We start from the raw sequence: 27,098 nt of genomic DNA on the forward strand, positions 1-27,098 counted from the left end.
TTGTTTGGATAAAAAATTATCTTGTTCCATGTCTAAGCACATTCTAAATAATTTTTCAACCCCTTTCAAAAAGTTAAAAAAAAAAGAAAAAAGTTTGAAGTTTATTTTCTGTTAGGTTTTCGCTATTAATTCACAAAAATTTGATGGCAACATACATGAAAGAGAAAAAATGGTAAATGAATTTTTTTAAAACATTGATAACCAAAAAATATACTACTACTACTACTACTACAATTACTAACAACTTCAACAGCAGCAGCAGCAACGGCAACAGCAACAACAACAATATAACGACAGCAATAATAGTAGTGTTTTTGTAAACAACGACTGGATAATATTACTATTGTTAATACTCATTATGTACATATCTATATACTTACTTCTAAAACACCTTCTCGAAAATGGTCGTGACAAATGTTTTGCAATTGCCTTTCTAGAACATGTTGAGAATTTCTGTAAAGAAAACAAAACATTTGTTTGGACTATGGAGTATTAACCTAATTGCTGACCTGAGCCCTATGGCCTTACTTTGTTCTTGTCCCCTAAGACCTTACTTTGTTCTTGTCCCCTAAGACCTTACTTTGTTCTTGTCCCCTAAGACCTTACTTTGTTCTTGTCCCCTAAGACCTTACTTTGTTCTTGTCCCCTACGACCTTACTTTGTTCTTGTCCCCTAAGACCTTACTTTGTTCTGGTCCCCTAAGACCTTACTGTGTTCTTGTCCCCTAAGACCTTACTTTGTTCTTGTCCCCTAAGACCTTACTTTGTTCTTGTCCCCTAAGACCTTACTTTGTTCTTGTCCCCTAAGACCTTACTTTAACATGTTATGAATCCAAGAATAGAGGTCTTAGAGCATGGGATAATGGACAAAACCCTGGCACCACCACCCCCCCCCCCCCCCCTTCCACTCCTTGAATAAGATAAAAAAGAAAAAAAAATCTTCAAAATGTAATTTCAAGCCTTGATTTGAATTCAAAAAAATAAATTATTCAAGTCATATTCATATTCATGTTTTAAAAATGATTTATGAACATTTTTATTAGTATAGAAATACATTTATTAGTGATATTTCTCACATATTGCCAATAATCAATGCTTAATGAGTACCGTAGACTCTCCTCTAGCCCTGAAGACATTTCTCTACTACAAAGATTTAAAGAGTTTTTTAATTTTGTTTTTTTAAATTTAAATCACTAGACATATATTATCAAAAATGTTATTGTCCCTTTCTCAGGGTAGGGCTACGGCCTTGGAAAGATCAATAAGTGAATTATTACAAAATTTTGAGACTTTTATATTTTTTTACAGGTATTAGTCGTAATGATGCAAATAATACTTTTTATCATTTTAAAACAAAAGTATGCTCAAAACAATATTTTATGAATCTCTTTAAAAACCTTCTGTATTTATATAGCGCAATAGCTGCTAAACGTGCTCAACATGCATTACAATGGATCCCTAGCCAATGGCAACACTTAACATAGAGGACAAGACATGACATGTGTGAGGTAATATTACAATTTTTTTTTCAGATAGATACAGTGCCGTTAATGTCGAGGTACTCATTTTACACATGATTAGGGTGACTCAACATTGCACTGCTCAGAGCAGAGCTCACTGAACCTACCCAATCCCAAGGCGGGTGTCATGCAACTAGATTGTAGTTTACTGATTAGGCTTGAATATAAAAAAAATTAAATTGACATACATTGTTTCCGTCGGAAAAAACTTGCAATATCACCAAAGATACGTCATGCCTCCTACTACATATTAAGTGTTGCTGTTGTCTGGGGACCCCCTGTAAAGTGCTTTGAACTTGTTTAGTGGATATAACGCTATATAAATGCTCAAATTAGATATTTAGGCCATACATTATCTGCATTGAGTTACTTAAACTCTCATTTTAACAACCACAGACATGCTTAATTGTTTTGTGTGTATTGTTTGTTTTTAAGGGTTTTACAACGCTTGCAACACATTTAGGTCATTTCCGCACCAGTAAAAAGGAACAAAATGGGACATTAAAATTAATTCTAGATTGATCATTAAAATCAAATGAGAAAAGTAAGAAAAGGGTGAATGGTACAAATAGGAAACAGACGTAGATTCCAAGAACACAATATTGATGCACTTGGTTTGAGAACACCTAAAAGTCTCATCCAGACACAAGTACAGGTTCTGACTTAGAGAAACACACTCAAATGCTTATTGTTTTGTTTTTTGGGGTTTTACGGCGCTTGCAACACATAAAGGTCATATCAGCGCCAGTAAAAAGGAAGAAAATGGGATAGTAAAAAGTTCTAGAATTACAATTAAAGCATCCAAGAATAAGGCAGACAAAGGGGAATTGGATCAAATAGATAGCAGATGTAGATTCCAAGAGCACACTATCAGTGTACTTAGTTTGAGATTACCTAAAAGTCCTATCCAGACACAAGCACAGGTCCCCACTAAGAGGAATACACTCAAATGTTCACAAATCCTATATAATACTTAAACAAAACATAATACAGTGCATAACAGAGAGATGATTTACATGAAAATAATATCATCTCCCAAAACCAACTATACATTTGACTGTTTCCCTAGCAGCTAGGACAAAACCAAGTAATCTCATTCCAAAACAAAGACAGAAAGCAGACATAGGGGGATAAAAGACACAATATGTACCTCCCTGCCCACTATGGTAGGTCAGGAACTCCACCCAGCTCAAATGCTTACATTATAAATTCAAAACAACAAATATAACAATACATAACAGAAAGATGATTTACAAGGAAAAAAATATCATCTCCCAAAATTATAACTATACATTTGACTGCCCCCCCCCCCCCCCCCCCCCCCCCCCCCCCCCCCCAAAGCCAGTTGGAAAAGAAATATAGGGATATAGAAGGCACAGTGAGTGACCTCCTGGCCACCATGGGAGATCAGGAACCCCACCCAGACATTGTTATTTAAGCCAATATTAACCTGACAATTCTTGCATCGGCCCTCTGTGATGTAAGGCCACATGATAAAGTTTCCTCCCTGATTGCTGGGTTTATAACACGTTTTATCTACATCGTGACAGCTACCAAATATGTGACCTGTGGAAATGGATGGTGAAAATAGACATGAATATACAGACCTGCCAACCGTTTACATTCCAAAAGTGGAATCAGAAAGTCAGAAAATAGGAATGTGAGATAAAAAAAAATAGGAACTTGTCACCAATGGATAAATCCCTATCAAAATGACCACAAGATTTGCCACCAAACACACAAAGACAGTGTTCTGGCACAGCTGGCAAATTGCATATCAACTATTGTGTTAGGTTATGGAATGGTGAAGGGAAGGAGTGATATTCATTTTCCTATTTAGCTCCCTTTCGGCAATCATAAAAAAAATATCACCTTTTTAGAAGATGGGATAAAAATAATAGAATTACACTTAAAACAGTCAAGAAAAAGTAAGACAAAGGGGAAATGGCTCAAATAGGCAACAGATGTAGATTCCAAGAGCATACCATCAAGTTTGAGATCACCTTAAAGTCTCATCCAGACACCTGCACAGGATAGCAGTAAGAGGAATATACTCAAATGCTTACAGAATATAACCAAAACAGAAAACATAACTAATAATACATAACAGAGAGATGATTTACAAGGAAAAAAACTGTAACTATATATTTGACTGTTTCCCTCTCACTCCAGCAAAGGCCAAGACAAAACCAAGCAATCCCATTCCAAGATAAAGACAGAAAGCAACTCAGAAAACAGATATAAGGGGGTAGAAGACGCAGCTTGACCTCCTGCCCACCATACTAAAAGTATCATCCAAACACAAGCACAAGATCCCACTAGGATAATAATAATAATAATTTATTTTCAAAATGTTGGTGTTTCAAACTGTACGCATTGTATGTTTTGATTAAATGTAAAGATATAAAAATGATTACATTCATTGAATAGGCAATTAATTAACATTTCAAATGATAGATAGTTCGAATATGACATCACTCAGGTCTTTGTTATTGTTTTTTGCCATCCGTGTTTATGAGTAATGCTCACTGAACTGTATCAACCTGACTATGAACGTTCATGGATACACACAGTACTGTGTGTTGGTCCGTTATACTTCCGGATGGCAATGTTATGAGCTTCTTAGCCAAGCGCATACTATCTATAAAAATGATTACATTCATTGAATAGGCAATTAATTAACCTTTCAAATGATATATAACACGACATAATGCCTGCATTGTGTCAAAAGATATAAAGAAGTATGAACTTATTTTTGCACATGACAGTATATCCAGAGAGATGATTTACAAACAAAAAAAATATAATCTCCCATAACTATAACTATAATTTTCATTGCTTCCCTCTCAGCGAGGGACTTCATCAAGGGCCATGACAAAACCAAGAAATCCCATAGAGAAATAGAGGGATAGAAGGCACCATGGGAGGTCAAAAGACCCAACCCAGACAAAATTATGTCCTTCCATGTGGAGTGTTACTCAATCAAAGAACAACAGTGAGCAAATTGGGGATTGATAATCTAGCTGGGGAATTTTAAAAAGCAAAATGCCTGAAGCATGACTCCAAAACAGGGGTACTCTAACTGACATTAATTTTTTTTAAAAGAGAGAGAGAGAGAGAGAGAGAGAGAGAGAGAGAGAGAGAGAGAGAGAGAGAGAGAGAGAGAGAGAGAGAGAGAGAGAGAGAGAGAGAGAGAGGGGGGGGGGGGGGGGGAGGGAGGGAGATAGGGGGCAGAAATTATTATTTAGATTTGAGACTCCCTTTATTTGGGCAAAGGATAAATTAAAATCCACAGATACATCTCTATCTGTTGAAATTACAGACACCAAGACAAGGAGTTATATAACACTCACAGACACAATGTGATTCTTTTAAAACCAGCATTGCTTAGTTAGATAACACGTGAAGACAAAGAACAGTATCTTGCTGAATTCAATTCATTTTCATATATAATGGGTGGGAACTGTGAAGGCAAAAGGGAATCATAAAAATAAAAACAAGCAATAAAAAAGAACAAAACAAAATAAACAAACAAATCATGATACATACCTAGTTCTGTAGATTGAAATGAAAAAAGTATGGATGCAGAATAAATGAAGTACACATAAGATATATGGTAATGAACAGCAAGAATGTCATAGCTTCAAAAATGACAAAATAACAACACTTTCGGGCTCAAAAACCCTTCATCAGTAAATAACGAAAACAGTAAAACCATAAATAAATCACTGAAAATCTGGACAGTATTTGATACCACTTGTCGGCAAGCACAATTTCTAAATGTTCTGTGTTGATATTTTGTTCATTTTTAAAGCTGTACTTTCCTTTTTATTCGTTACAGTCTACAGCTTCTAACAGCTTGGCATCACTTACACATACGATTTACATATAGGATCCAGCTTGGCATCACTTACACATACGATTTACATATATGATCCAGCTTGGCATCACTTACACATACGATTTACATATATGATCCAGCTTGGCATCACTTACACATACGATTTACATATAGGATCCAGCTTGGCATCACTTACACATACGATTTACATATATGATCCAGCTTGGCATCACTTACACATACGATTTACATATAGGATCCAGCTTGGCATCACTTACACATACGATTTACATATAGGATCCAGCTTGGCATCACTTACACATACGATTTACATATATGATCCAGCTTGGCATCACTTACACATACGATTTACATGTATGATCCAGCTTGGCATCACTTACACATACGATTTACATATAGGATCCAGCTTGGCATCACTTACACATACGATTTACATATATGATCCAGCTTGGCATCACTTACACATACGATTTACATGTATGATCCAGCTTGGCATCACTTACACATACGATTTACATATAGGATCCAGCTTGGCATCACTTACACATACGATTTACATATATGATCCAGCTTGGCATCACTTACACATACGATTTACATATATGATCCAGCTTGGCATCACTTACACATACGATTTACATATATGATCCAGCTTGGCATCACTTACACATACGATTTACATATATGATCCAGCTTGGCATCACTTACACATACGATTTACATATAGGATCCAGCTTGGCATCACTTACACATACGATTTACATATATGATCCAGCTTGGCATCACTTACACATACGATTTACATATAGGATCCAGCTTGGCATCACTTACACATACGATTTACATATAGGATCCAGCTTGGCATCACTTACACATATGATTTACATATATGATCCAGCTTGGCATCACTTACACATACGATTTACATATATGATCCAGCTTGGCATCACTTACACATACGATTTACATATATGATCCAGCTTGGCATCACTTACACATACGATTTACATATATGATCCAGCTTGGCATCACTTACACATATGATTTACATATATGATCCAGCTTGGCATCACTTACACATACGATTTACATATATGATCCAATTTTCAACATTCTGAAATTCTCATTTGTAATCCCCAATATGATAATTTATTGGAATGAATAAGGCACGGAAAACTGAATTCTATTTATTATGTGTATGAAATTTGTATGTATTTGAGTTACATGTTTTATCCAAAAAAAGAATACATTTAATTTCATGAACTGTAAAAGCTAGATTTGTTAATTCTAGTGACTGTCTAAACTTAATTTTCATCATAGATTTCTTTCCGACATAATGCTGTTTTCAGACAGCTGGTGGAATTTAATTTGTGTTTTTATCATAGATCGAATTGGTGATTGTGAGGGGTCCTGATAGCTCAGTTTAGAGCACACACTTCTCACGCAAAGAGACCAAGGTCGATCCCGGAAGCAGTCAAGATTTTTCAACCCCCCTGTCCATCCAGCATTAAATGGGTAGCTAGCTCTGTTATATCTGGTGGACAGTACTTTGCAAAAGACTTGCATTCTGTCCAACGGGTAGCAAGCAATTGCTATTGTCTGTTTCATGCTATAGAAACTGGGATAAACTCTGGCTCCATTGGCCTTATGGCTCTGAAGAACTACTTTAATTGGTGATTGTATGTTCTAACTTCTGATACAGTTTGTCTTTACCATGAATTTGTCCTCAAAGGAATTCATTTAGTGGTATATAGGACAAACTTTTAACCAACATCAAAATATCCAACCTTAAAAAATTATTATTATGGTAAAAATATTATCACGTGTCAAAACAACAGATTTGGACACCTTCAAGTGAAGATTATTAAACTATTTCAGCCTAAACTCTCAACACAATGGTTGCCTCATTCAACAACTCTCTCCGCCCTCGAATACAAATACTCAGAGTTGAGTCAACTTTGAGTAACATTCAGATTCAGAATCTTTTTTCAAAAGTTAAACTGAATATGTGGGAGAAGAATATTTCTTAAACTCTTAAAGTTCTCTTATAAAGGATAACAGGGACACCTCAAGGTTTTGCTACTATGCTATAGTAATATAGGGTTATCTACAAATGAAAGAATTATATTAATTTCAAATCATTGTCATCCACTCACCATGCTCACAATCAATTGTTTATTCCTTGTTTTATAAATGCATCTATAAATTTCTCTCTCAGTTCCGCCAATGTTTATAATAAGGCTGTCTAAATATATGAATTATTTGGGTTTTTTAAATTGTTCATTAATTAGAATTGGGGTCAAAGCTATTTTATTTGGTGGTTTTTTTTTTTTATTTAACTCTCTCATGTTCACATGAATGGGCAATCAAACAATTGATTCCATTTTTATTTATTTTGAGGCTTGAGAGAGCTCACAGTATAGCAGAGAATATCTTTCTACTTTTAGACATTATCTGCATGATTTGTAGTCCAAAAGGGGCAAAGACTCACCGTGGGTAAACAAAATTCTATTTCTGAGAGACGTCATGATTGCGTTGCGATCTGCCCTGGAAGTGGCAAACCCTTGATTCCTGCCTGAAATAAGAATAAGAACTAAATTAGTGTCAGAGCACTTGCCTCACAAGCAAAAGGTCAAGGATCAATCTCCAGTGAATACTAATACCAAACTCTATACGAGTCAATAAAATGTATTGTTTATAAGAGTCATTATTACTCCCTGTAATTTACTATATTGAAAACTAAGCTGATTCAAGTTGTGGGTGATGTACAAAAATGAATATAACATTAACATTAAAAAACAAGAACAAAAAAACAAAACATGGAACGTTAAAGGCCAGAAAATATTATGGACACATGGCAGAGGATCACAACAGCGATATTCGATAGACACTTTTCTCTTTGCTAGAAGACTTGGACTTGGCAAACAATATAGCACTTTTGAAACACACACACACACACACACACACACACACAGAGACATCATCAAGATTCCAACTCTTTCGGCCACCAAATATAGGTAGACTTGATACATCAAACATATGTGGCATCTTAGGCCCCTTCACAATACTTTTGGACATATATAATCCCTTTCAACACCAGGGTAATTGTTAAATTAAAACCATTTTTTTAAAATGGACTCTTATAATGATAATAATCAATGACACATGTATCGTACATTTTCAAAATTGTAGATTTCTCAATGGGCTTATATATGGTATGATATCCTCTAAATGCGCTCAAAGCGCATTACAAAGCCAACAGCAACACATCACTAAACATCTAGGACAAGACATGACACCTGTAAGGCGATGTTACAATTATTTTATTTGATCAAAAGAACACTATTACTAGTCGTTAAACACCTCTGTGAATAAAGATTTCTTTTCAAAGACTCAAGCATGCACAGCCCACAACGCTGTTGACGGCCAGGTATTCATTTTACACCTGAGTACAGTGAGAGAATGTGAGTAAAGAGTCTTTTCCAAGGACTCAACTATAGGCTCGAACAAAGGATCTTCCGATCCAAAAGCGAATATCATACCACAAGATCACACAGCCACACAAACATAACAACCCACCCCACCACCACCACACACACAGACACAATCAATCAAAAATGAAACAAATATTTATGAACAATTATTGTTTTAATATTAGATTTTTTAATATATATGCACTGTGAGGTACTTACTGGAGCAAGTAGTGGATATGAAAGCAAGACCCAAAACAAGACCATTAATTGGATGAGCATTTAACAAGAAGACTACGCAAAATCTAGAGGCATCATGCATACTTTCTCGACTGAAAGACTAGGAAATGAATGGAAAATGAAAACAGACATTGGTGGATGTTAAAAAAACCGGATAAAATAGACCATTATGAAATTGAAATTGATGGTAATGATAATAAAAAAGCAAGAATTTACAAGACAAAATAATTTGTTGTGAAAATGGAAAGAAATGAAAAGTGGAATTAATTGGGATATGGACTGGTTTTGAACAAATGATGAAGAAGAAGAAGAAGAAGAAGAAGAAGAAGAAGAAGAAGAAGAAGAAGAAGAAGAAGAAGAAGAAGAAGAAGAAGAAGAAGAAGAAGAAGAAGAAGAAGAAGAAGAAGAAGAAGAAGAAGAAGAAGAAGAGAAGAAGAAGAAGAAGAAGAAGAAGAAGAAGAAGAAGAGAAGAAGAAGAGAAGAAGAAGAAGAAGAAGAAGAAGAAGAAGTAGAGAAGAAGAGAGAAGAAGAAGAAGAAGAAGAAGAAGAAGAAGAAGAAGAAGAAGAAGAAGAAGAAGAAGAAGAAGAGTAGGAGGAGGAGGAGGAGGAGGAGGTGGAGGAGGAGGAGGAGGAGGAGGAGGAGGAGGAAGAGGAGGAGGGGGAGAAGAAGAAGAAGAAGAAGAAGAAGAAGAAGAAGAAGAAGAAGAAGAAGAAGAAGAAGAAGAAGAACAATAATACTTTTATTCATCCCAAAAAAGGAAATTTGTGTATTAGAACCAGTGTGTGTTAGAAATATAGACCGTCTTGATACAAATAAATTATGTGGTTACAAGGACTTTAAAACGCGACATACAAGTATAAATTTTCACAGACAACAGTATATATAAAATGAATAAATTTATAAATAGTATAACAAAAACACATTGCTAAGTGGCATGCAATGTAAAATTAAAATTAAGATAAAGCAATAAAATTTAAACTAATTGTATACATTATAAAATAGCTTAAAGTAGTTGTAGATTAGAATTCTATGCACCGGACACCTTGGGGGAGAAAGGATTTCCTGTGTCTCCCTGTCTTTGTTTTTATTGGCAGGAGGCAGTTACTTCTCTTTGAAAAATTAAAGAGACCAGAAAAAGGATTACTTTTGACATTCAAGATTTCAAGGAATAATTTTTTTTTTTTTCTGTCATCAAAATGATAATATCAATTTTAGCTTCTCATAGTGGAAACCCACGTAATGTTCAATGGAAAGCTAAGTATCCCGAATAGGAGTGTGAGGAAAACATCGATAGGAACTGTTACTTACAAGTTCAATTCACTCTAACCACTCCCAAAGGACCCCCCACTCCCCTTTGTTTTTCACACTCATACTACAACTACTACTGCTACTGCTACTACAACTATAACTACTACAATCAAAAATTATAGATCAACATTCCTATCACATCCTCTCTAGTCACACCATGACACCAAGCTCTTGTTTCACCCATACAATTCTCACTACAGTTTGTGTAACTGTTGGTGGATGGGTTTGTGTGTCTGAGACAGAATTGGAGAGAGAGAGGACCAACATGTAATAAAGATTTCTATTTTAAAAATAATACGTTACTGTTTCAAATAGACACCCCCACCCCCTTCTATTAAATTCAGCTCACAAAATGTACCAGGGGAACAGATACTCTCTATGCTGTCGCTGCTATTTCACTAGCAATATATTTGATTGAAAGAAAACCAATTTATACATCACGTCTTGCCTAGCCTATATGAGAAAATCCCAAAAATGCTAATTTGCACACCTCTCTTCCCCCCTTCTTCGGTCACATTGCGAACCCCCCCCCCCCCCCCCCTCCTCTTCCATTGAAGTTTGGCCAAAGTGCACCCTCCCCTTATCTTCTATTTGATACTCTAGAACAATATGGTCAGTACTCACATTAAGCAATATGGTAAAATTCCATTGAGGCAAGTTTTCATTGAAGTGTGGTCTGCCAGATGAGGATTTAGTTTCTTGCTCAAAAATGACCATCTTGTGTCATCAAGGCAGGGCAGGGTTGGTATTTTTTTTTTAAAGGGTTTTGGAAAATGCATAAAGGAAAATAAACTCAGAAAAGTGAGTGGAACAGGCACTTATGTTGATGTATGTATGAGTTGCATTGTACATTAGTACGGCACCTATAAGGTGCTATGCTATATCAGCATACAAGTTTCACGGTCACAGGGAATTCACATATTGGGACCAAGTACGTCTGTTCCTGGCTAGAGTCACAATTTCGTCAATGGGCATAGAATCCAGCCCATGTAGTAGAGTGCCTGCTGTCGAGCTCTTCAAGTAGGCAATAAAAGTTTGACGCAGGAGGCGGTCTGCGTCCATGCGTAAGATATGCCCCGCAAAGTGGAGCCTGCGTCTTGTCACTGTAGTTATCAGGTCAAATTCGGGACGTTTTGCGGTTTCTCTGTAGTCCTCTCCCGTAATGATGGAAAGGCATCGGCTGTTGAAGCCATTCAGTTTTGGTTACACCCTCTGTAAGTCGCCAAGCCTCGCAACCATATGTGAAGACAGAGCAGACACTAGAGGCATACGACTTGCTTTTCTTTCCGCGGGACAGACGGTGATCGGACCACATATGGGATAGAGAGTTGAATGTTGTTTGTGCTATTGACATTCTGTATTCAACATCAGCCCTCTCGTCACCATGGCACTGGATACGACTACCAAGGTATTCAAAGGAGTAGACATTGTCCAATTCTACACCCTCGATAGTCACACGAGGAATTTCGCTCACTTTTTATTATCTTTAGAGCTTTGATGATATGCATTGAAATAAAACCAAGGGCTCACTTATGTTGATAATAACAAGAAATTTAGTGAGTAGAAAAGTTCCAGAGGACAATAGACAATAAAAACTTAGCATCAATGGGGGTTCAAACCCACAATTCTAGTGTTATGACAACTGTGCCTGGCCATGGAGAGGGATGCTCTGCAAACAGTAGGGTCGAGCCTAGTTGGACATAACACTTTATATCTCCAAATACAATGAATTAGATCACATTACGCTCAGGTATGCCTGCAGGTAAAGGCAACGGAGAGATAGGCTAGGCCTGGTTCGTGAATACTCTGTGTGTGTGTGTGTGTGTGTGTGTGTGTGTGTGTGTGTGTGTGTGTGTGTGTGTGGGTGTGAGTGTGTAGGCTACTTTACTACCTATACAGCATTAGTTAAAGACCTTTGAAAATGTACCACAGACAATCAGAAAATACAATGTGGAGAGTGATTCTCAAGGTCAAGCTGCTTCCCATGGTTTATATTGAAGAAGAAGAGAAATAAACTGGCTAAAATTAATATTCTCACATATTTCATAATCCCTTTTGTACTAAAAAGCAATTTTGTACTAATTACAATCGATTATATGATACAATTCAAGGCAAATGGTCAAATACAATTATTTATTTTCTTTAAAAGGACATAAAATGCCATGAATTGGTGGGAAATAGAAGGTCTAATTTTTATTGTTTTAGAGCTTTGATGATATGCATTGAAATAAAACCAAGGGCTCAAATTTTCACACAATGTTAATGAGAGATCGGACCCAAGAGGTAAAATGGAATATGTGACTATGATACAATATAAGTTGGGTGTTCATACCTTTGCAATCTGAAGACGTAGTCCGGTATATTCTCCTAAATCTGAGGTAGTGAATACTCTATCGGCATAAGCCACATTGGATATCTAAAAAAAAAATCAGTATAAAAACCTTGAGCATTTAAATAACACAATGTCCACTCATGCATTCAAAGTGTTTTATAAGTGTTCCCCAGCTGACAGCAACTCTTGATATGTAGGACAAGACATGACATCTGTAAAGCGATATTACAATTGTTTCCTACAGATACTCATTTTATACCTGAGTGTGGTGAGAGAATGTGAGTAAAGAGCTCAACTATGCGCCAGTCAGTCCGAAATCAAGTGTCAAACCACAAGACCAGATAGGCGTACACAGAGAAATAAGGAGCATTTATATAGAACAATATTCACTAGAATGGACTCAAATCATTTTACAGGGGGCCCCCCGGCCAACAGCAACATTTAACAGTGAAGATAATGGCAAATTGTGAAAAAGGAGGTCAATTCATCGACCCACTCTGTGCGACTGTAATTGGATGAAAAATTACAGTTTGGCAATTGTGTAGCTCTACTATGAAGAATAAATTAAAATTTAACATTAGAATACTTTTAACTAACTTACCCATGAGATGATTGATACAGGCTTAAGGGGTTAGTGTTGATGATGATAACAGTGCATTACTTCTTACGCCTCTTGGAAGACTTCTTTTCTAGCTTCCTCCTGGAAGAAATTTGTTGCTCCTTGGTGTGAGATTTAAAAGCTTGTTTCACAGCTTTCTCTTTTATCAACTTAGCATTTTCTTTAGTCTAGAGCTTCTCAGCTCTTAAATTAATATCAGGTTTGTATTGCTCTTTCCTTTTTCTATTTAATTCAAGACTGATCTTGTACTTTGAAGCAGATCCTTTTATGGCTACAACCTATGAAAAGTCTCATCATACAAAATGTCTTTTCTTTTGAAACAACTTACAGCAGCAGGGTGTCCAGCAGATTATCAGACTTAAAAATCCTACCTCCCCCCCCCCCCCCCCCCCCCCCCCCGCAAAAAAAAAAAAAAAAAATTCCTACCTAGCAATTTAAAAGCCAAAGCACGGCCCCTGCGTGTCTTTAACTCAAAACCCAAGATACTTGCAGGTTCTCCATTTTCTTTGATAAATTGGCAAATGAGTCTTTTTGCTATAAGGCACTCCTCACTCATGTTTTCCACACTAACCTCTTTGTTTACTGAAAAACCCCTTTCCACCTCAGCATTGCCATGACTGAGGCAAAGTGAGATATTGATAACTTTCATAAGGGATGGCATTGTGTTTAATTCCTTGACTGATCTGAAAAGCTCATCCATCCTTTTCCCATCCACAACCTCTAGGTCTGTACTGAAATTCCTTTAAAAATCCGACCTCGGGTGCAATTATCCGACTTTTTCCTACCAATCCGACCTTAAGGTAAAAAATCCGACTCTATCCGACTTATCCGACCTTGCTGGACACCCTGAGCAGTGGCGCTGCTGGATTTTAAAGAACACTGTATGGTTTGTATGGCAGAAAATGTTGAAATGTCCATGCGTCCAGATTTATCTTTTAAAATGTCTTTCATTTTCGAAAACTAACTTTTCACAAGAGGACGATGAAATATGATTAAAACTTTTTTTAAAAATAATTGAGCTTTTATATAGTGCAACGAGACATGACACCTGTCAGGCGATACAACAATTTTTTTCCGGACAGAGACAACGCTGTTAACAACCAGTTACTCATTTTACACCTGAGTACGGTGAGAGAATGTGAGTAAAGAGCCTTTTCCAAGGACTCAACTATGCGCCGAGCAAGGCTTGAACTCAGATCCTTCAGATACAAAAGCGAGTGTCATACATAATTGCCCTACATAATTTCTGAAGAGTGGGAAAATGATTTTGTTCTCAACACATTGTCCAGTATACTGCTTTGGTGAAATCGTATAATCTTTGATTTCAATTAGAAATTTGTTTTGCTCTTCTTTTGATAAACAATGATCAAATTTAAATGCCAGACTTTGTAAACAGTTTCTACGTCATGGCATAAAGCCGAAGGGCTAGAGCTCAGGTGGTCGCTGGTTCGGATAAGTTAGTAAGTAAGTAAGTAAACACACAGTAACTACAGAATGTAAGGAGAGTCAGGATCTAGGGCTGATAGAGAGACAAGGAGGGGGTTGTCCAGGGGAAAGATTTCAGCAAGGCTGACAACTTAAAAGCTTTGTTGGCAGTAATTACAATTTCTGTACGTTTTTTTTGTATGTCTTTAAAGTATCTCCAGTTGTCCTTCCTATGAAGCAATTGGATTAATTCAAACGATTCTCAACCTTATCAACATTCACAGACATTATAACTTTTTTGGAGATAGGTCCCAAAGTTTCTCAGCCTTTATAAAACAAGCAAGAATTTTTTAAAGTGTAAGCAACTTGATGGTCGTGTAGCTTATGTATCATGGGCTCATGACTTTGAAAGTATACTACATACTCCTTTAGTAATGGTAGAACTAAGGCATAAAAATCTAAAATAAATCTAGTTTTTTCACCATGAATGAACAGCCTGTCATATATTCTGCCTTTCCTTAAACGACCATCCTTGGTCATTGTTTTGAATGTCTTTGACTAGGTGAAGGATCTTGTAAAGCAATGCTCCTTTTCACATCTACACAATGAAAAACACCAGCTGAATAAAAAACTCTATGCACGTCACAGAGACGAAGTGTTGGAAATGTGAGGTCATAACATGACAACCTCCTATGAGAAATGAAACGGTCTGGAACAGTAAATTTAACTCCAAATAAAGAACACAATTCTGTCATCAGAGATTTGGATTCTGATGACCTTTTGAAATCTGTATGAATTTCACAAAAGAGACGCTTAACCCAGAATCCAAAATGTTCACAAATTTCTTAGCAGAATTATGAACATGATGACAGAAATCTCCATGGATGTTTATAAGATGAGGGGCTTGCTGACGAGGTCGGGTCTCAAAGCCAGACTTTAAGCCTCTCATGAGGCACGACTGTAAATGAATCCATGGAATTTTGTCGTCTTCAATCAGCTCCTTTACAGCTTCGAAAATGGAATCAGAATCACATTTAATAAGCTCTACTGAAGCAAATTGTTCCACAACAGATTCTTTCTTAATAATGTTGAAATAACTAACTAGAACAGAGAGAGCTTCCTTATTATTTGATGATGTCGCTTCGTCAATGTTTAATGAAAATGGAAACTCATGCATGCATTGCACAATACTTTTCTTGAAAAAACTTTGAAACTCCATATTTCAATTTATAGACAGCAGAACACCTGGTCATTCTTACTTCAACAAGAGCTTTTGGGTCTGAGACACATTCTTTTATCAGTTCTACCAACTCAGGTGCAACATTGAATGAGAGATTGTGTTCAGCCATGAAAGAAAGGATCATGGCTTTCAGATTGCTTTCCTAACAGAAATTAAAATAAAAAGAAATTAAAATTAAATTCCCTTTATTCATCCCATCACCCAGCGTCAGCCGCAGTGCAGCGCTGCAAATTGAGCTGGGGCAAGGTGAATTGCTCAAGGCCACACCGCGCAGCAGCGGCTGATCGAACTCGGTACTTTTCGGGTACAAAGCAAAGACCTACTTCGTGCAAGCGTGACCATGAGCGAAGCAGGCAATGGGAAGCAAGGGTGGGAGAGGGTGTGTGACAGAGAGAGAAAGAGAGAGGGAGAGACAGGCATGTCCAAAAGGTGTGATGACATCACCATGATTCTGCCTTTTCAGGTTTGTGGAAAAAATATAAAATTTTAATACCAAGACAACCGACTGAGGAAAATGTTGGAAAAGAGGATAACCGTGGAAATTATTTGAGATATTGTCAAAATCCCAGAATTTTGCGAAAGATTATCATCACTGATTTAACCAATAGGACAAGACATGATGTCTATTAAGCAATATTACAATTTTCTATCTAGTATAAAGAATTATTAACATGAATTTATATCATATCAATAAATTATGGCTAAACTTGTATTTGAAAATTACAAAGAATAGTAATAATGAATGACTTCAAACATTTAAAGATATTGACAGATCTCAGTCCTTATGCTTGTGCGAATGCTCTACCAACTAACAGCACTCATTCTTTAAAGCTAATTCTAATTCTTGTTAATCTCAATATTTTGTTCCTGTTAGCATAAAATGACAGGGTATATAAAAAAGTACTTACAATTAGCTGAGCACATATAAATTTGGAGCCTTTGCATCTGTCCCGAAATAGATCATAAGTTGCAACCAACTTCATGATGCAGGTATTGTATTTATTGCTGCCTCGAAAGTCTCTTTTCCGCCTTTTACCTACAATCAAATGTGCAAACCATTAAAAATATTGCTTTGAAGTTATGAAACGGAAACTGAGATTAATATATAAACAACAAGGGTTTAAGACAAACAGTATGCAAAGCTAACTTTTATACACTAAAGGTAACTTTCGTATTTGTAACAAATCTAATCTATAAATACATGACTGAACCAGCATAAAGCATTATAATCCAAAACCAAAAATAAGCAATGAGAACACGAATGGCAACATCAGCTTCTAATGGCTACAATACAAAGTTACGACAATGTAGCCACCAAATCTTCATAGAGGGTATTTGTGGAAGGTAAAAGAGTGAGAGGGAGACCAAGAAGAAGATGATCAAAGACATCAGCAATTGGATGAATAAGCCAATGACTGAATGTGGAAGGATGGCGCAGACAGAAGCTTGTTTCGGTTGTCAGTTGCGGAGGCCACATCCAGGAGGGATAAGTCATGATGATGATGATGAGCCAACAAATCTAAAAAGTCTTTTCTGCAATCATGAACCATCTTAAACCCACTAGTCAGACGTGTCACGCAGCAATGCAATGCATAACCACATGTTCTGCCGTCTCTAGACCATAACCATAATGAGTACAAGTGAACAATGCTATTAGGTCCCACTGTTGCAAAGTGACTGCCATTAGACGTCTATTGCGACTCTGTGGTCTTGTGGTATGACACTTGCTTTATGATCGGAAGGTCTCGGGTTTGAACCCCATTCGGCGCATAGTTTAAGGCTCTTGACACACATTCTCTCACTGTACTCAGGTGTAAAATAAGTATCTGGGCATTAACAGTGCTGTCTCTGTCGGAAAAATGTAATATCACCTCACAAGCATGTTTCATTCCACATGATGCTGTTGGTCAGGGACCCTTTGTAAAGTGCTCTGAGCACATTTAGTGGATATTATGCTATATAAATGCTCAATTTTTTTATAGGTCACCCTTTTGCCCTAAAAATATCTCCACCCACCACCAGTTGGACTAATCAAACCTCACTAAAGTGATATACCCCAATAATTCTATCCAATTTCAATGAGTTTGGAACTGACCTGAGGTTGGTTGTGACAGAAACCCTGCTGTATTCTGACTGGGAACTTTTGCTGGCATCGTGTTACCACAAAACAGATTACCACTGGGTGGGAGAAAGACATAATGATTTGCTTGTATTAATGTAACTGGTTCATTGGGGCTAAAAACTAGTTTCACAAATAAAACAAAGACTGAGGCAAATTGTTGAAAAATTGTGATGATGATGATGATGATGATGATGATGATGATGATGATGATGATGATGATGATGATGATGATGATGATGATGATGATGATGATTGTAAAGATGAAAATCATGACAAGGATGATGATGCTGATGGTGGTGGTGGCCAAACAAAATAAATTGAATCTGACAATTAAAACATAATGAGAAAGTTCAAAACTTTGAAAACAAGATGATTTATAAGACAAACTAACCCCTTCTTATTCATTTCCAACCCCATTCCTTTTCCATTCAAATGGGTGTCTGCTAATCGATAAACAACCCATGTTTCATCCTCATCAGCATTGGTATATCTCTCGTATATTCTAGCTGGCTGTGTTGCAGGGGGAAGGGGCAGGGGTAGGTAAAACATTATCAAAGAATGAGGGAAAGTAGATTTTCTCAGCTTTAAATAATTAACTCTAAGAAGTGTGTCATAATGCTACATTTGTGAAAACAAAATGCAACATCTAGTCAAAGTGATACTAATTGCTAGAAGCTGTGGACTGTAAAGAGTAATAAACAATGATGAATACAACATTGTCACAAAAGAACAAAATACGAAACGCAGAACATTTCGAGCTCAAAACACTTCGTCAGCCAACACAAAACAATCAAATCATAAATACATTACTAATAAAAAAACATATCGACTGTATTTATGTTTTCATTGGCTTTTTTTTTTTTTTTGTTAGCTGAAGGGTTTTGAGCACAAAACTTTCTGTGTTTGGTATTTTGTTCTCTTTTGAATCTATTATATTAATTTTTATTCATTAATTTTTACCTTATATATATATATGTATGGCATAAAAAATCTTTTGCTTTGGTAAAACCTTTAGAAATTTAACTTCACCTTGTTAAATCTAGTATTTAAAAGGCGTTGTGACCTCAAACTACTGAATTCCTTATCAATATCACCTTGCATCCATGAATAAGGAATTAATTTATGATAATGTGTGTTTTTCTTGGGAATATCCCAGCTTTCTATTACCTGTGTATCATGACCAATTATTTTTATGTAATCTTGAGACTAAATGTTACTTTAAGCTTGCTCTCTGAAAAATCGCCTCTTCACCTTGCTAGACCATTTACACAAAGCCTAAACTTTTACTGATTGTACTGTCTGAAGATTTAAATCAAATAAAAATGTGAAGAAATTTTAAGCCTCAAAAAAGTGATATAAAATAGACAAATGACTGTTTATGTCTAGTTTCCCCTGTAAGAGCTTAGAGTCTAACGTCTCGGGAATTACAGTGCTACATAAGTTTTCAGCATTATTGTTATTAATATTATTAACTCAAAACGATGCAGTATGGTGAAGTCTAGGAACATTTGAAATACTGTATCTTAAAAAGTCAATTGTAAACTTAAGCGTTATTCATCACTTTTCAATTATCACTTTTTTGACAAATCACAAAAATTGACATAAATTAGATTAGTTAATATGCATCTCTTTTAAATTTTAACACACAACTGCTATACACTTGTTTGTTAATATTGATATAGTTATAGTATAAATATAAGAGTTATCATGAGTCAAGTACAGTTTGGGACCTTTAACGTTTTTTGTTCGCCAGATATAAATACCTCTATGGCATAAATGTCTTTGTGGTCGTATATAGTCAAGGCAATCATTGTGTCCTCCATGTGGCCATCAACTTCTACATTGGGATCATCTGATCAAGATTACAAACAGTACAGACAATTACTAAATAATAATAATAATAATAATAATAATAATAATAATAATAATAATAATAATAATAATAATAATAATAATAATAATAATAATAAAAATAATAATAATAATGATGATGACGACGACGACGACGACGACGACGACGACGACGACGACAACAACAACAACAACAACAACTGTATAATTAATGTTACCAGGTCGTTAACAGCATTGTTCCTGTTAGAAAAAAAAATGTTTTCATTATATCGCCTAACAGGTGTTGTGCAGAGCTTCCTACCCCAAACCACAACTTTGGGGAATCAGAAAGGTCAAAATAAGGAATTTGACATCAAAATGAGGAATCAACTTACCGTAACAGGTTTTATACAATCTACTGCTATCGCTTCATGCTTTCATAGAAGTCACTTTTAGATTAAAGAAATTAAGGAGCAGGCACCAGTATAAGATAAAGATCTGAACAAGTGTGTATGAAAGGTGCACCTTTAGTCACTTTTAACCTTTACCACTTACTAAATTTGTGTCCATGACACACAAGACTCCCCTGTACCTGCAATGCAGAATTGTGGAATGAGATGATTCTTCAAATGTGGAGGAAGCTCTGCACGCCCCAGACATTTTCATTTTAAAAGAACAAGTGTCGAAGAAAACCATAGATAAGTGAGAACATTTTTTTACCACTTCAGAACAATTTCTTCTAACAATTAATTCAGTGAGTAAATGAGGTTGGGTTTTTTCCATTAAAGTTACCATAGTTGATGGACCGTCTCAAAATGCGTCTCAAACCGGTATAATGCCAGGATGGAAATTTTTAATTGAATTTAAAATCAAAATCACCACAATCGTAAAATTTAGCTCTTTATAGTTCATTTCATGAAATGGCCAAAGAAGCTCACTTAAATTTCACAATTTTGACATAAAAATCAGTTTTCTTCCTCTTGTAAATGTCAATATGATAATGATGATTATGATGATAATAATAATAATAATAATAATAATAATAATAATAATAATAATAATAATAATAATAATAATAATAATAATAATAATAATAATAATAATAATAATAATTCAGTTTTGAGATGGTGGGACACATATCTGATTTTATTTTAAACTTACCGACAAGATATCCGCTGAAATGATCATTGACATTGACATAAAATCTACTGGCCTTTCCATCTCTCTGCATCGTTACTGCCGTAAAATCATCTGATAGAACATCTGTCCCAGGTTTGAGGATAATGCTAAAGCTCCTAAATATAGGAAAGAAAGACATTATTTAGCGGATGAAATATCAATTGAGAATACACATATAAATGACAATAAAAAAATATATTTCCATTGTGCCGATTGACCAAAATATAAACCCCACCCTCATTTAACTAACTTAAACTAATGTGCACTGAATAGCAAACAGTGACCAGTTAAAGGAATTTTCAGTTCCCATCCCACAAGACCATAGATGGCCTTTGTATCAGAGCCTAGAGCTGAGGTGATAACTAGGTGTGATATCCGGTGCAGAAGACGGTGAAAAGCTGTTTTTTATGTGTGAATACACATGCTGCCAAGGGAATGGAAGTGAATATCACCAAAACGGAATGCATGGTAATACAGAAAAACCCCGAAAACAACAACACCTGCAATATAACGATTCAAGGAGAGCAACTTACCAAAGTAGAAAGTTTTAAATACCTAGGTTTAATAGTGACAACAGATGGAAGATGTAACCGAGACATACGAGCAAGAATAACTCAAGCCAAACAGGCCTTCATGGACCTCAGAAACATTTTGAAATTCAAACAGATGTCGTTCGGGATTAGATTCCGAGTCTTGAAGTGCTACGTGTGACCAATCTTGTTATACGGATGCGAAAGCTGGACTACAAATGCAGAAACACAAAAGAACATTGAAGCTTTTGAAATGTGGTGTTTGAGTAGGATGCAGAGAATATCGTATACTGCACACAAAACGAACGAAGAAGTGCTAAAACAAACATACCAACAAAGGAAACTAATGCCTTTAATAGCGGATCGACAACTTTCCTTTTTCGGACACATAGTAAGGAAAGATAAGAATGAATACCTGGCAAGTTGTGGAAAAATACCTGGTAAACGCGACCGGGGAGACAAAGAAAAACACTCATAGACCAACTGAAGGGCTTCACCAACCTAACAATCCAAGAGCTGTTTGAAAAAGCAAGAGACAGGGAGGAATGGAGAGAGATAATTCATGCAGTATCCGAAGCCTGGACCAGGCATGGAACCTAGAAGAAGAAGAAGAACACATGCTGCCATCCCAGCGAGACAATCATACATGATCAATTTTTCAGGTATAATCGACAAATGTTACAATACATAATGGGTAACAACTGCACACGTACAGTTACTCAATATCTGAGAAGCAGTGATGCGACACTCACTGAACGGGGTCAGAAACTTTATTTGCTTACTGCTGGCTTCAATGGGGCACAACTAATAGGTGTGAAATTTTGGATTCGATGATAGGAAGTGGAATCTTTCTCCTGCTACATAGGAAAACTCTGTTATATTGAGAAAGTTGCTTTAAAATAACAAAAGGTAGTGAGCATGTTTACTATGGTAATTAGTGATGAAGAGCTGAAGGAAATATCTTCTGCCTTACACAGGGAGATTTGTAAAACGGAGAAGGATTTTAATCCTTATTTTCACGTAATAGATTTTACAGAGTTGAAATTGAGGAATTGGGGGGAGAGGGATTGGGCTTTCCGTCTTAGAAAATATTCCATCTGATAGAGGTTTATGGCAGATTTGTCTGTATCGTTATTATTATTATTATTATTATTATTATTATTATTATTATTATTATTATTATTATTATTATTATTATTATTATTATTATTATCATTATTATTATCATTGATATTAAACAAAACTTATCATCTTCATCATTATTAGCTTTAATTGTAGAGAAGAGAAAAGGAGTTGCAAAACCAAACCTGTTGAATGCCTTAAAACTTGCATACTCTAGAATATCCAACCCTGACCCTGACAATGACCTTTTAACCCGAGACTGCCTGTTGATGTGTGTGACAGTTTCAAAGTAGCTAATGCCATGAATCTGTTTGACTGAAACATATAAAATACCAATGATCAAATGGGCAAGAACATGCTTGTAATAATCTAACTCAATCAATTCAACTTCAAAATGACAAATACATCCATAACTGTTTTCATTCCTCTCCTCACCTGGTTTGTTTTATATTTTAGACCCAATATGACAAATGCCTTAAATTTTTAAATTTATTTTAATCAAGCTTTTATACAGCGCAATATCCACTAAACATGCTCAAAGCGCTTTAAAGGAGATTCATAGCCAACAGCAACGAACACTTAACACTTAACATGTAGGACAAGACCTGGCACCTGTCAGGAAATATATTTTTCAGATGAAGACAATGCTGTTAAAAACCAGGCACTCATTTTACATCTGAATAAAGTGAGAGAATGTGAGTAAAGAGCCTATTCCAAGGACTCAACTATGCGCCAGCCAGAGTGGGACTCAAACCCTGGACCTTCCGATCTGAAGGCAAGTGTTTTACCACAAGACCACAAAACCTCTAAAGCAGGTATTATTACCATGTCCGTGTGAAATGGATGTTAAAAATTAAATTTAGAGTCATACGTATGAACTTTAGTTAAAGTATTGCTTTATTGAGAATGAATATAGTTTCCTAAATCCTAAAAATATAAAATTTCATATCACTGGATATCATGACAATATATTCATTCATTCTCTGTAAAATCTGCTTCATCTCAACCAATACCAGGAAGGCCTTCTCAATGTTCCTCATGCTAAGGGAAACAACCCAAGTATTCCTTTAATTAACCCTAAGAAAAAATCAACCAAGAACATTTAACTAAGACTAATAGGAAAAACAAACACCCAAAAACCTTTACTAAAACCTATAACTAATAGAAAAAAAATCCTCTGACCTCGAGCCAACCCTAATAGTTAGAAAAAAAACCCTAGGACTGCTTTGCACTACCTTTCAATACTTCAACGACAAAAAGGTGGAGAAACAAAACAATGGTCATGTAAGGAAATTTTAAACTTTCACTAATATAGTCAAGATTTGTTCTCTAGAGTTTTTCAAAGGCTATTCTATATTGACAAATTGAACAATAAACGCCTGACAAAAGGTCCATGGTGAAAATACTACAGAGGAGCTTACGCAATTTTCCCCAATATCTGCCATTAATGTAGTGCATCTTGCTTACTTTACCTAGCAACAACCTGAACATAAATTAATAATAATAATAATAATAATAATAATAATAATAATAATAATAATAATAATAATATTAATAATAATAATAATGTACTTTATTCATCCAAAAGGAAATGTTTGTACAGACGTATAAAATGCCGACAATGATACATACATAAACATAATATACGTAAATATAATGTGGTAAAGTAAAATTTGGTAATAGGTATGTATAGTGTAATAATATTGTAGGCTGTAAGAATAATTACTTAGTGTAAATTGTAAATTGAGGGACATATAGATTATAAAAGTGTAAAGATATAAATATCTAGAAAAGGTATATTGATGTCAACATATAAGAAAAAAAAGATCAGTAAAAAGCTAAGAATTAGTTACAGTATAATACTATTGTAAATTGACTGAAAAAAATTACATAGTATAAATTGTCAATGTTCAAGTCCACGATGAGCATATAGTGTCTGTGTAATGCAAAGTCCGAATACTCTCCATTTCAGGTTATCAAACTACAATAATTGCTTTGTCTACATTGATTGGTTATTCCAATGAAGACCTACTGGCCACTGGAATCATGTCCTCTACTCTGTCTATTTTAGCAACTTGGTGGCAGCAGCAGCTTCTAATGGTGTCATACTACTATGTTATGATGATCTATCCAGGATGCAAACTTGTCACCGCAATCGTGTGCTTCGTCACAACTCAACGTTCAAGAAGATTCTTGGAAGGTTTCGGGCTCTTGGCCACAACGGGTACATGTTGGACAGGTGGCAAGTCCCGACTGATGCAGTGAGCATGCCATCAGGCAGGTTCTCAACCGAAGTCATTTGCTGCCACCCAATGTGACCTCTTGCTGGTGGAGAAGCCTGATAACTTCTCCCCCAGTTTCAAGGAGTCGATGTCCAAGCCCTCTCGAGGGATTGAATTTGTCCAAACCAACTCCATCCCAAGCTAGTTTAGTAGTTTGTAATCATCTCCCACCAGATATCATGCAATACTCTGTGGTGGACGTCCTCAGAATCGCTTGATTAGCACCCCATGTTGTTCCCGCCAGCTTCCTCGGAAGATCTTCCAGGCAACTCCTTCAAGATGAACCCGATATGTAAGGCTGCAGTCCAGGGTAACCCCCAGGTATTTTGGATTCCGCTCATATGGGAAAAGCTGGTCCCCGGTGCAAAGGTGGAATGCAGTGGCCACAGTATTTGACGTGTTCATCTTTAGGTACCCCTTGTTAAAGTAGGATTTGAGTCTGGTGACGTCCTCACTGAGTATGCTCCCGAGATGTGTCCACACGAGCGCCCAGCCATCCGCGTATTTCAGCCTCAAGGAGGAAGTGTTCTGCAAGTCGCTTATGTAGACATTAAACAACATTGGCGCCAGAGCAGATCCTGAGGGACCCCATTCCTCAGTTTCCTGACTTTGCTCGTGGAATCATCTTTCCCCTAGGATTGAAGAGAACAACTTCAAGGTCTTCAAGGCCCCCAATGGATCACCGCCTTGACGTTGGTGGGGGTGAGGTGCTTGAGGCATCTCAGGGGCAAAGGAGTAATTCCGGTTGACCATCACTAGACCATCCCCCATGTTGAGCCGATACGCAGGCACCCTGATATGCGATGGAATGAAGATCCAACCTGATGCCCAAATGGCTTCAGCCATCACGGGCTCCACACTACTACACAGTGAGTTGGTGATATGATTCTTCTGTCTTCAATATCATTCTTTTCAAATTACTGAACAAACATTTTCATCTGGATTGTGATATGAATATGTTAACATATGTGAAAGTATATCAAGGGCATCTAACCGTGAAGGGCCATCACTCACATGTGCTTTGTGTGGTAAAATGAGTTGTTTTTTTTTTAGCTTAGAACTTATCCTTTTATTATATATCGATTGAATTATTGTTCTTTTTATTTTTCTCACCATCACCCCTCTCGGTTTGTTGAGTTGATGCATTGCCAAATATTCTGATATTAAATATTAAGTAGCTATAGCTTACTTGTCAAAATAGGTTCGATAATTTTTTGAAGACACAGAAGTATAGGAAAGAGGAGCCGGTTGGGTGAAAACATAATCTTGGTTCGGCTTTCATACCGTTTAACTCCCAAACTCTCAAGTCATAAACGACTTTTAAATGGAAGAAAACGATTAACTTCTGCTGAGCTAGACCGGAAAAGGAAGTTGGCTGTTCAGTTTTTGACTTGATTGCCAGATAAGTGTGGAACAATTACCAAATGTTTACTTGAAAGAAGTAATTTCAACCTTTAAAAAACTTACTGTCTGGATTAAAGAAAGTTTATCATTAACTTGGCAATTTACTAAATAAGGATTGCAACATCGTTTTATAGTATACTAGTCTGTAGAACTTATTGCAGTTGTACTATAATAATATAATGAATTTATGTAGCACCTAGTTTCAATCAAATAAAAAACTCAAATATTTTTTTTTGAATGGAATCCCAAGCCATCGGCAACATTTAATATGACGATGGACAAGACATAGCGCCTGCAAGGCGTCATTACGATTTTCCTGACAACGACGTCACCGATGAGGTCCTTATCTTATAATATCTGAGTATGGTGAGAAATGGTAAGTAGAGAGCCTTATCCAAGGGCTTAACTTAGTGCCTCCCGCAACGAGACTCAGATAAGTACCTCGGTGATCACACGCCGTGTGCATGGCACTAGATAACAACGCTGGACGCCAAGATTGATAAAAGATATCAAATTAGTGTCAATTTGTGTCCCGTCGCCTAAAAACGTTGTATTGTAGGGGCGTACCTGCAAGATGTCAGAAAGTGACTTGAACACTAAAATGTGAAATATG

The 27,098-nt window shown here is 36.2% G+C and overlaps 1 protein-coding gene across 1 annotated transcript in view; it reads right to left on the bottom strand.

The window, feature by feature from the left end:
• The window catches only part of LOC144958667 (ADAM 17-like protease), a 58,810-nt gene extending 32,362 nt beyond the window's left edge, over positions 1–26,448 (bottom strand). The window contains exons 1-13 of the mRNA XM_078890787.1: positions 26,271–26,448; positions 22,985–23,114; positions 21,130–21,263; positions 19,902–19,990; positions 18,530–18,648; positions 18,112–18,194; positions 16,925–17,052; positions 12,733–12,816; positions 11,025–11,117; positions 9,074–9,191; positions 7,873–7,956; positions 2,970–3,085; positions 381–453 (exon numbers count right to left, since the gene is read on the bottom strand). Coding sequence (XP_078746913.1) covers positions 381–453; positions 2,970–3,085; positions 7,873–7,956; positions 9,074–9,191; positions 11,025–11,117; positions 12,733–12,816; positions 16,925–17,052; positions 18,112–18,194; positions 18,530–18,648; positions 19,902–19,990; positions 21,130–21,263; positions 22,985–23,114; positions 26,271–26,343 — 1,324 coding nt within the window. The 5' untranslated portion in view covers positions 26,344–26,448. The remainder of the gene's footprint in view (positions 1–380; positions 454–2,969; positions 3,086–7,872; positions 7,957–9,073; positions 9,192–11,024; positions 11,118–12,732; positions 12,817–16,924; positions 17,053–18,111; positions 18,195–18,529; positions 18,649–19,901; positions 19,991–21,129; positions 21,264–22,984; positions 23,115–26,270) is intronic.
• Positions 26,449–27,098: the final 650 nt, after the last annotated feature.

This window comes from Berghia stephanieae, chromosome 13 (assembly GCF_034508935.2).
Source record: "Berghia stephanieae isolate SIO BIC M18660-M18661 chromosome 13, UCSD_Bste_1.3, whole genome shotgun sequence".
Lineage (NCBI taxonomy): Eukaryota > Metazoa > Mollusca > Gastropoda > Nudibranchia > Aeolidiidae > Berghia > Berghia stephanieae.